The sequence below is a fragment of the Leucopleurus acutus genome (genome assembly GCF_964270905.1).
Source record: "Leucopleurus acutus genome assembly, chromosome: 10".
NCBI lineage: Eukaryota > Metazoa > Chordata > Mammalia > Artiodactyla > Delphinidae > Leucopleurus > Leucopleurus acutus.
In genome coordinates, this window is record NC_139153.1 from 69,790,780 (window position 1) to 69,802,028 (window position 11,249).

Consider the following 11,249-nt stretch of genomic DNA (forward strand, 5'->3'; position numbering starts at 1 on the left):
CGTGGTCAGTGTCCTGAGGGCAGGGCCTTACAGACAGAGCAGGCATTGGAACCAGGCCTCCCGACTCCCAGGCGCTGGGCCCCATCGCCTGTCACACAGGGTTCTCTGGCCTGCACTGCGTCTCTTTAGCCCCGGAGGGCCTGGCCAAGCAATCTCAGGCCTCTGCACAGGTGGGCAGGTGGGCCTGGCCTCTGCACACAGCTTCCTGCTCCTACCCTTCCTCCCTCCTCCGCCAGGCCCAGCCCTTCCCTGCTTGGCCTTCCTCCCCTCCCAGGCCTCTTCATCCTGCTAGGGCCGTCAAACAGGCAGTGGGCGGCTGGAGAGCCCTGCAGCCAGCTAGGGGTGGGGGCGGAGTTAGGCCACCGAGGGGAGCCCTGGGAAGGCTGTCCTCAGGGTGGGGGAGTATGTCTGTCCATTCTGGGAAGCAGCATCAGCACTGTAGTGCTGTCACCGTGGTGACCCGAGGGCAGGAACAATCTAAGGGACGGTGTGATGTGTGCAGAGGCATGTGGGTGGGTGGTGGAGGGTTTGGGGTGCAGTGTCTCTGAGTAGGAAATGGGAAAGGGGGTGCCAGTCCTTTCCCACCACTTCACGCCCCAGCTTGGGGCTCAGAGTCTGAGGAGGCAAAAAAGGGCAGGACCCAGGGGACACCCCACTTCCCAATCATAACGTTCTTTTCTTGAGGAATTGGGATGGGGAGATACAGAGAGAGACAGAGGGACAAAGACAGAAGGACAGGGAGAGAGACTCAACAGAGAGCCCAGAACTCTGTTGTGATGTCAAGAGCCTTGGCCCATGTTGGGATGCTCAGGAAACAACTTTTAGCTTCATATGCAAATGTAAGAATTAAAATTAGGACTCTGACACGTTGGGGGAATCCCCGAAAGGCATGTCAGCTTCTGCTGCCGTCCACGGGCGGCCGGGTGCCCCCATAACCCACCACAAGGAGGCTGCACAGGAGGGAGGCAAGTGATGGACGAGGGAATCATTACTTCTCAGAGCCACTTCTGTGTGTCTTAGTTCAAACTTTTTTCTCCAGCCTGTCTTGTTGATTTTCTAAACAGGCAAAGGATGAACCCAGCAGGGAGTGTGTCATGTTTGCAGGCGGCAGAGTGGTACCTGCATTATTTTTTCTTTTTTTTGGCTGTGTTGGGTCCTCGCTGCTGCATGCAGGCTTTCTCTAGTTGCGGTGAGCGGGGGATACTCTTCGTTGCGGTGCGCGGGGTTCTTGTTGCGGCAGCTTCTCTTGTTGTGGAGCACGGGCTCTAGGTGCGCGGGCTTCAGTAGTTGTGGCACGTGGGCTCAGTAGCTGTGGCTCGTGGGCTCTAGAGCGCAGGCTCAGTAGTTGTGGCGCATGGGCTTAGTTGCTCCGTGGCATGTGGGATCTGCCCGGACCAGGGATTGAATCCATGTCTCCCGCGTTGGCAGGCGGATTCTTAACCACTGCGCCACCAGGGAAGCCCTGTACCTGCATTTTTAAAGACTTTGTTAAGGAGATGCTGATGAATGAATGAAGTTCACCAGGTCTGGCTGATAACATGAGTGTGCTCCCCAGTCCTGGCGTGGGGTCTCAGAGGAAGGCCAGCAGGTGCCTGGGGATGTCTAAGATGGAGGTTTCTGGACATGTGTGTGGCTCAGGGTGTTGGCATGTTCTTGCCTGGACAGCTTCCCTTCTCTCATTGATACACTGGCCCACTCACTCATTTGTTCATGCATCCGTTCTTACTGGGCCTCTTCTATGTGGCAGGCTCTGCGCTACGTGCTGGCGCCTTTGCAGGCCATCTGCCTCTTGTCCAATCTCATGAAGGCTTGTTACTAAAGCATCATGGATGCTGAGAGGTCAGGGTTATATAAAAATAAATGGCCAAGGAGAGAGCTATCTGATGACAGCGCTGGTCAGCCGTGAGCCGCTCTGCTTCCCCCAGCTGTCTGCACCGTCAAGCACAGTAGCTCCAGGCGTACGAGCTGCTCCGTAGCTACTGTTGAGTGGACATCCGTGTGCTGAGGTTGTGGGTGATGGTGATGGGAAAGGCAATGAAGTGGGTTCTGCCCTGGAAATGTGCTCCTGGGGGAGACCCCTGAAGCCACACATGTATACACATGGACCCCCCACCACCACACACACATCGTGTCCACACCCCTTAATATGCACGCTCTTACTAGTCTCAGACACCCACATCTCCATCCCTGAGAGGCACTGATAGAGACAGGCTGGAGTGAGTTGGTGCAGAATGCCATCGAGGGTGGTGGCATTGTGGTCCTGTGTTCTAGTCCCACCTGTGTCCTCCTAAGCTGCCTATCCATCTTCTCATCTGTCACACGAGGATGGACAATCCAATTTTAAGTCAACAAACACATATTGAGCTCCCAGGTGAGATGGGCGCTGAGGCTCTGGAGATGAATGAGGCTTTGTCCTCAAGGAACTGGAAACCAGTGTATTAGTTACCTATGCTGCGTAACAAATGACCCCACACTTAGCTGCTTAAGACAACAATTATGTCTCCCAGTTTCTATGGTCAGAATTCTGGGTTCAACTGAGATGTGTGCCTCGGGCTCAGGATCTCTAAGAGAGGTGCAGTTGAGCTGTCAGCCAGGGTAGCTGTCATTCCAAGGCTTAACAGGTTGGAGAATCCACTTCCAAGCTCACTGTCGAGTTTGTTGGCAGGAAGCTCAGGTCCAGGCTGGCTGTTGGCTGGAGGCCTCCCTCCCTCACCACAGGGGGCTCTCTGAGTGCCCTCATGACACAGCAACTGGTGTCCCCCAGGGCAAGTGATCAAATTAAGAGAGAAAGAGCCCAAAACATGCCTTTTATAACCTTTGAAGACTGTCTTTTATAGCCTAACCTCAGAAGTGACATGCCATCACATCACTTCTGCTGTACGTTATTGGCCACATAGACCAATCTGGATACAGTGTGGACCGCACCTGGGTGGGAATACCAGGGGTGGGGTGGTTGGAGGCCATCCTAGAGGGTGCCCACCACACCATCCAGCCTCAGCCATGTGGGCAGTGTTGTGGTAGCTGTTGTTACTGTGGCCACTGTGCAGTCAGTTGGGCTGTCAGCGTCAAGGACAGGACTCCTGTCCAGGCTTCTGCCCAGCCACGTGCAGGGGCGTGGGGGTAGGGGCAGGAGCCTGGAGGGGCTTCAGTGCCTAGAGGAGTTGACTGAGATGGACAGGTGGGCCGATGCAGGGGTGAGTGGCATCAGAGAGTTGGCCTGTTCCCACCTCGTCCAGCATGTCCTCCCTACCCCACTCTTGGGCCCCGTCTCTCACTACTTTGGTGTCTTTGTCCTTGTGTCTCAGCCAGGACCCTGGGGGCCAGCCCTGACAGTGTGCCTGGCCCGCGGGAGGGGGAGGGCTGTGAGGACTGTGACGTAGCCCCAGCATGGTGGGGACCTCTAAGGAAGACTCTGGGGTGTTGGGGTGGGTGGTTCCTGCCGCCTCTCCTCCGAAGCACCCAGACCAGCCTAGTTCCATACCTGCCAGAAAGCGTGGCTTGGGGCCAGGCAAGGAGAGGGGCTGGAGGCGGGAGAGGCCCTGGTAGGAGAGGCCTCTGGGTGTGCCTAGTGGTGGCTCTGGCCTGCCAGCCCCTCTCCCCCCTCTCTCTTTCCCTCTCTCCTCTTAGGTGTTCCCCTGCTGTTTGTTATCCCCTGGGGCATTGTCAAGTACCTCTATGAGGATGAGGGGTGAGTGTCCTTCCTGCTCTAAGGGGGTGAGCTGTATGCTGAGGTCCCTGTGCTCAAACCCCATGGGTTTCCTTGGCCCCTGGCGCGTGCAGCTGCTGCCTGTTGGGAGGGTAAACTGAGGGACCAGGAGCTAAATTTATGAATTTAGTTCTCTAGTCCCCCTCCCTCCCCCTCCCCGGATGGTATGTTGCCAAGAGTGCTGGGTCTGTGGGGTCCATGGCACCCCCTGCAGGTTTTCCTGTAATAACTGTGAGTGAAACGTTTCTGTTATTTTGTGTTTGAGGCTGAGTACGCACACGAGTGTGACTGTAGGTTAATCTCTGTGTGTGAACGTGTATTCAGGACTCTGTGTGTGTGAGTCCTGGGACTGGTTGTCGGGTAGCTCCTGACGGCAGTGTTGGTGTGGGTCTGTGTGTGTCACTTTGCATGCCCACGTGTCTTTGTGTGCCCTGTGCCTGCACTGGGAGCTGGGGGGGTCTGTGTGTCCAGCCGGGTGCCCGTGTGTCTCTCCTCTCCAGCTGCTGGACCAGGAACTCCAACATGAACTACTGGCTCATCATCCGGCTGCCCATCCTCTTTGCCATCGGGGTGAGTGACGCTGTGGGGTGGGAGTGGGAGCTGCTGTGGGCCCAGGTGGCACTGGGAGGAGGAGGGGGGAGAGAGGGTGTCTTGAGAGGGCCTCCAGCCGCCCTTCCCTCTGCCCTGCAGGTGAACTTCCTCATCTTTGTCCGGGTTATCTGCATTGTGGTGTCCAAACTGAAGACCAATCTCATGTGCAAGACAGACACCAAGTGCAGGTGATGTAACTGAGCTGCCTTTGCTGGGCACCCTCAGCCCTTCCTTCCGGCAGAGTCAGAGATCCTGGGGTGCTGAGCCTGGATCCCTACATGATCTTTCTTCCTCTGCCCAGGCCTGGCCTGGGACCCCAAGCCTTGCCCTCACCTGGGCAAGCTCCTGGGCTTCTGGGGGTCTCCACCTCTACTTCCTCCCCTCCAGGCAGCCTGTCCCAGGGTATTCGGTGGGGGAGGATGTCTGTGACCGAGATACCAGGGCTTGGTGGGGGTTGGGGGCACAGAACAGGGAGAAGAGTCCACGGGAGAGGTCCGGAATGCCACCTCCACCCTGCCCCCAGGCTCGCCAAGTCCACGTTGACGCTCATCCCCCTGCTGGGGACCCACGAGGTCATCTTCGCCTTCGTGATGGACGAGCACGCCCGCGGCATGCTGCGTTTCATCAAGCTGTTCACAGAGCTCTCCTTCACCTCCTTCCAGGTGACCTCGAGCCTGGGGCCCCCCTCGAGCAGTCCCAGGGTGGGGATGGAGCGGGGACCAGCCTGTGTCATGCAGACAGGCAGCCTGAGGCCTGGGGGGAAAGTGGCCCTTACGCAAGTTATGTGGTTGGAGCAGAGCCAGAGTCCCCAGGTATGCTGACACCCAGGACAGTCTCCTCTGTGAGCACATTGGACAAGAAGTCTTCCCGGATGTCGCCGAGGGCACCCAGCCTGGCATGGCCACTGCTGCCCACTGGGCTGCTAGCTGGCAGCAGGTCCCCTGCCAGGTGCTTTACACACACTGTGCAGCTAATCCTAGCAGGATCCCAGGAGGTGTGCAGGATTACCCCATTTTCCAAAGGAGGAAACTGAGGCTCAGAGATGTTAAAATGAGATTTTCCAGGTCACATAGTTTCCAAAGCCAAGAATTGAGCCTCTCCACTAGTATTAGATGATGCTGAGGGGGTGCGAATATCAATGGGAGTGTAGGAATATAAGAAACTGGCCCCAGCTCCTCAAATGTCTTATGGGATGGCCACGAGCATGTGGGTCCACGCATGTGCACACACACAAATAGATCACAGGCCTGGAGCACTGGGGCTCCTGAGTGAACGAATAGGGCCAGGCAGGGAAAATTCCATGTGATCAGAGGCGTACTTTCTCAGCTCAGGCCTCCAGGAGCGGGTGGTCAAAGGACTTCCGCAGTTTCTGAGCAAGGGGTCTTCTCATTCCTCCAGAAAGGAAAGGAGAAGGAACCCACCACCCCCATTTCTGGGCCTGACTGGGCTGCCCAGTCTAAGGAGGGGGATGTTGGGGGCAGAGCCCCAAGGAGCTTCAGGCTAGGCCTGCCTGCCGGGCGCCTCCCTCCCCTCCCTCCTGCTGACACGACTCTTGCTTCCAGGGGCTGATGGTGGCCATCTTGTACTGCTTTGTCAACAACGAGGTAAGGCCTGCGGAGGGACGTGGAGCCCTGGTGGGCTGCTACCAGTGGCTGTCCTGTGGCTGTGCAGTGGGGTTCTTCAGTCCTTTCAGCTGAAATCCTTACTCACCCCACTGAGGCACTGGAGTGGAGGAGGCACCTTGTCCCTGTATGGTTTCCTGTGCCTGGGTCTCTCCATCTCTCTCTCTCTCTCTCTCTCACACACACACACACACACACACACATACATGTGCAGGATGCCCTAACCATATATGAACTTGGGGAAGACCCAGCCTCATGTTAAGAGGGTCTTGAGTGAACAAGTGGTGGTGACTGTTACAAGTCCTTTGAAAATCACCATCTCATGTACTTGTCCCTGCCTCCCCGCAAAAAATATCGCTGCCAAAATTCTGGTTTCGATATTCTCATTTCTCACACATGAGAACGTTGAAGATCAGAGAGTCAGAGACACACCCCAGGTTTGGCCTGGAAATAGTGCAGAGTCAGGATTGAAATGAGTTCTGACTGGAAGGAGAAAGCTCCCTTCTGTGCGTGCAGGCAAGGACCCTGTCCACCACGGGAAAGGGACCCTGTCCACCATGGGAAGCCACCCGTGGCTTCCTGGTGGCTGGGGTCAGGGGAGGGGGTTCTTGCTGAGCAGATCCCCAGCTGGCCTCACCCCTCGGGCTCTCCCAGGAGACCCCGCTCGGAGCGCCCAGAGAGCCTGCCTTGTTCAGGCACATTGCCCGGTCCCTTTCAACCCTCCGCAGACACCTCAGGCCCTGGCTCCTCCAGGCCCACGGACAGACATGTCACCATCACTGGGTCACAGAAACACACGTGGCTCCTGGGCTGAGACCTCTGTCCATAAGAGCTGTTCTCCAGGCCCAGGGTTGCCTTGGCAATGCGGGGTACTTGTGAATTGCCAGGGTACTTGGCAATGCGGGGTACTTTTCTCCCAAGGAGAAAAGATGGCCCTGGCATTGGTCCTGCGTGGCTGCCAAGGCCTGCGCCAGCTGCCCGTGGGCAGGGAGTGGGCACAGGGGAGGGGAGGCCTGGGGGGTGGCTTTGCTGTGGCTCTTGTGACTCGGGAGCCTGAGTGCTGGTCCTGAGTTCTGCTCCTGCCCGGCTGTGCGACCGGGGCAGTCACCGCTTCTCTGCCCAAGTGTAAATGCAGGTGAATGAGCTTTACCAACTCAGCCCAAATCCCAGAGCCTGGCATGGTGCCCGGCCCGAGGACATCAGAGGCAGGAATGAGGGCAAACTGAGGGTGAGGAGGCATGCTGACAGGAGTGCCAGGACAGGGGTCCAGGATTCATGTTGTCGTTTTTGTTGTTTCACTGTGAGAGCTCAGTAATAGAAGAAACCCAATGTCAGGTGCTCGTTTAGTTAGTCATTTATTCATTTGGCTCATTTAAAACAACACGTATCGGGAGTACCTGATATATGCTGGGCACTGTGCAAGGTCCAGGAAGGAAGGTGTGGTCCCGGCCCTCGTGGTGCACCTCCCAAGTGTGGGGGAGAGGGGGAGACATGGCCAGAAACAAGCGTGGCCTAGAGTCATGGGCGGGGACTTCCCTGGCGGTCCAGGGGTTAGGACTCCGCGCTTCCAGTGCAAGGGGTGTGGGTTCGATCCCTGGTCAGGGAGCTAAGATCCCACCCGCCGCAGGGCATGGCCAAAAAAAAAGAGTTAAAAGAGTCATGGACGGCAGGAGACCAAGGGTTAGGACACCGGCTTTGGAGTCAGCCCAGATCTAGGTTCAGGTCCTGGCTGAGACTGGGAGAAATACTTAAATCTCTGCACCTTAGTTTCCTTACCTTTGAGCAGGTTGCTGTGAAAGTCAATACTCTATGGAGAGCGCTGGGCATATTGTAAGCGCCCTGTGAATGATGGTTTCTAATGACAATTGTCATTACGGGGGCCACAGCAGAGGTTCAGGAAAAGTGCTGAGGGAGAGGGAGGCAGAAGGGGACACAGTCCTGGTCCTGTCCGACTTCTTGCTGGTATCCGTGAGACCTCTCCAGTCCCCGAGGTGGCTTCCCATGGGTGTGCCTCAGTTTACCGTCTCTCTCCCCACCTCCCCAGTGAAGGGCTGTGCCACAAGACTGGCCTGCCTGCTGCTGCACAGGCAGAGGCCACCACCGGCCTCGGGTGTCCTCATCCCAGCTGTCAACACACGTGTCACACACTCAGCCGGATATCGAACTGGCACGGAGCAGGGGGGCCATGGGTGGTGTCTACTCAGCCTCCCTCCCTCACCCAAGCCTGGGCTTGGCGACGCTGCCTGGGATACTGGGGCCATCCTGGCAGGCAGGCTCTGGGCCATCTCAGCTTCACTCAGTTCAGAGAAAGTTCTTTTAAGGAAAGGCATGTGGCCACGGCAGGCACCCTGCTAGGCTTAGCTAGATGGATGGCAGCCCTGCAGGAAGAGAAGCGGGGTGTTTGCACAGGGACTGATGGGGCATTGGCAGTGAGCCTCTTACCCACAGCTGCTGACAGCTGGCCGTCCTGGTGGCTGGGGCCTGAGCGGGAGAGCCCAGGCCCCAGATACCCTGATGTGGGGAGGCCTGGTGGCAGGGCGGCGGGGGTCGGCGGGGGGCATCAGAGAAGCTCTGGAAAGCAAACATATGGGCACATCCCCTGGTAGGGCACTCCAGATGCCCTGGGCTGGCTGTGCAGGTTCCAGCAGCCTGTCTGGGGGACCAGCATCATGGGCCATCACGAGGAACCACGGCATTGCCACAAGCCCTCAAGTGACTTGGGCTCTGCAGCGTTACTTGGTTTGTATCCTTCTGCTCCCACAACCTGGTCCCCAAGCATCAGCTCTCTTGAGAAGGCTTTTCCTGATGGGGACGCTAAGCCCAGCCAAGCAGGGATTCTGGTTGGTTGAACTCACCTGGGCAGCACCCACTGTGGGTTGGGACCAGTTCCTGGATGGGATTAGTACAAATCCAGGCTGAGAAGCCCTTGTCCACAGCCCCCTCTTCACTGCTACTACTAGTTCCAGCCTCATTCTCCCCGTCTCCTCTTCCTCCCCCACGAGGCACTGGGGCCTGGATAAAAGCCCTCGGGGAGTTTAGAAAGGTCTGGTGTGGACGCCATGAGGGGCAGGGAGGGCTGTCCCTCTTCTCAGTCACCCAAACTGAAATCGGCAGAGTGCTTGCTCTGAAGTCAGATTCTCTGTTTTCCTTTTCTTCTCTCTCCCATCTTCCGTCTCCCCGCATCTCTCTGTCACTCCTTCTCTTCCGTTAAATAATACTGTGATGGATTGTAAAAGGTACTTAGCCGAGTCACAGAGTTTAGAGATGGAAGAGACCAATTAGATCATCAAGCCCGGCTCTTTCCCGAGAAGAAGCAGAAAATAGGAGACAACAATAAACAATTTTATTGGGATATTAATTTAGGCGCCCGGAGGCCTTGACTTGTGTCTCTTAATATAATGCGGTGGATTTTTTCTCTTCCCTGCTAATGTAATAATGGGGCCATATTGTGGGCAGTTGGTTTGCATGATGGCTTTTTCTTCCCTCCTTCTCCCACGGAAGGTCCAGATGGAGTTTCGGAAGACCTGGGAGCGCTGGCGGCTTGAGCACCTGCACATCCAGAGGGAGAGCAGCATGAAACCCTTCAAGTGTCCCACCAGCAGCCTGAGCTGTGAGGGCACAGTGGGCAGCAGTGTGTACGCAGCCTCCTGCCAGGCCTCCTGCAGCTGAGACTCCAGCACCTGCCCTCCCTGTGGTCTCGCCGCCGGCTGGGCAGCCATCCCAGGTGGGAGAGACCCTCCCGGGGAACGGGGGAAGGGGGTGCAGGGGGAGCTGCACATGCACACACACATACTTCCCTGCCTTCCCTCCCTAAGCCCATCAGACAGGCAAATGGGACCTGTGGACACATTTTCTCCGGGGAGAAGCGGCCTGTTAATTTGATCACTGTGGCGGGCAGAGGAGAAAAAACGATTGCTGCTAAAACAAGGAGGATTTCTTCCTGTTAAGTCACAAGGCCCCTGGGGTTCCCCCGGACTCAAACTCAAGGTCAATGGCTCATTAGTGGGACTGGGGCTTGTAAGAGGACATGGCTCCGAAGGAGGCGGATGTAACCTCAGCCAAGCACGGAGCTTGGGTAACGCCAGCCACCCCCGACCCGCCTCCTCGTTAAGGGAGCCCGGGCACATGTCCGGGTTGCTCGTTTCCCTCACCTGGGCCCTCATCTCTCACCGTCCACTGCCCCAGCGGGTGGTGCTGAGAATGCACATTGAGAAGGTGTCTGAAAGTCTTCTTTTCTGGTCCTTCCTTCTTCCCTGGATATTTGAGTTGCTTTGGTGCCTGCGCCCACCACGCCCAGGGAACCAAGGCAGGGCCGCTGCCCAGGGGTCCAGCCCTGGGTATGAGCTCTGAATACTATTCTACAGATGCTCAGGAATCCTGTGGGGCTCACCTAGGGGACTTCAGGAATGTCCATGCTGGGGGTATAGGCTACTTGCTACTGTTGGGAACCCGGAAGGCAGAGAGAGATTGCCTCCACCTCTCCACGGACGTGCTTTTTACTTGTGAACAGATAGTGTATCTCGCATGGGTGTTTGGGTGCGCCCTCTTAACTTTAGGGGATGTGACCAAGAAGAGGCTCTTCTGGGGACTCTACCAGTCCCCATTGTGACCGTGCAGGCGGGCTTCCCCTGCCCTTTGAAATTCCCCCACTTGGGAGCGTGTATGTGCTTTGCTCATTTTTCTCTGTTGCTGTGAACAGTCTGTATGTGCACATGTGCAGCTCTGATTTCCCCCACTACATACTAAATCACTAAGTCCTAAGTCACTGTGGTGGTTTTGATGTTGCTTGGGGTTGTGGGATAGATAATGATTTGACTCATCCATGCTTTGAGCTACTGAATGTTTGCCCTGCCTCCAGCCTCATCCCATAAATAATGAGCATCAGAGAGGCTAGAGGGAGAAAACCTAGCAATCCTGCCCCAGCCACAGGGGAAAAGCAGACATGTAGCACCACTGCAGAGACCGAGACAAAAGGGGAACAGCCGTACCGCAGAGGCTGGCAATGGAGTTCATGGATGTGGAACTCAGAGCAGAAGAGAACTCTTGGGAGTCCAGACCTTCTGGGAGGGCAGAAGGAGACTCTCTGGATGAGTTCCTTTATGAATTGATCTTTCCCTCCTCCTTTTTGAGTGGCGGGGACCCTCCCCCAAAGCCTCGTGCCAGACACATTCTCCTCTGCCCCTCAGAAAGGCATGTGATGTGCAGGGAAAATAATAATGGGACATAAAACACATCAAGCAGAAAATTTCTTATACTCTGGCTTCAGTGAAGTGTTGTGTCTCTGTTAATAGGGAAGTGGAACCTCAGGCTAAAGAAAGGATTTGTGAAGA

General features: G+C 56.4%; 1 protein-coding gene across 1 annotated transcript in view; it reads left to right on the top strand.

Annotated features, from left to right (window-relative positions):
* GLP1R (glucagon like peptide 1 receptor) overlaps positions 1 to 9,588 on the top strand; it is a gene marked incomplete at its 3' end in the record, with an annotated part of 31,926 nt that extends 22,338 nt beyond the window's left edge. The window contains exons 8-13 of the mRNA XM_082848916.1: positions 3,628 to 3,688; positions 4,207 to 4,276; positions 4,397 to 4,485; positions 4,821 to 4,959; positions 5,860 to 5,901; positions 9,421 to 9,588. Coding sequence (XP_082705042.1) covers positions 3,628 to 3,688; positions 4,207 to 4,276; positions 4,397 to 4,485; positions 4,821 to 4,959; positions 5,860 to 5,901; positions 9,421 to 9,588 — 569 coding nt within the window. The remainder of the gene's footprint in view (positions 1 to 3,627; positions 3,689 to 4,206; positions 4,277 to 4,396; positions 4,486 to 4,820; positions 4,960 to 5,859; positions 5,902 to 9,420) is intronic.
* Between the last annotated feature and the right edge of the window lie 1,661 nt (positions 9,589 to 11,249).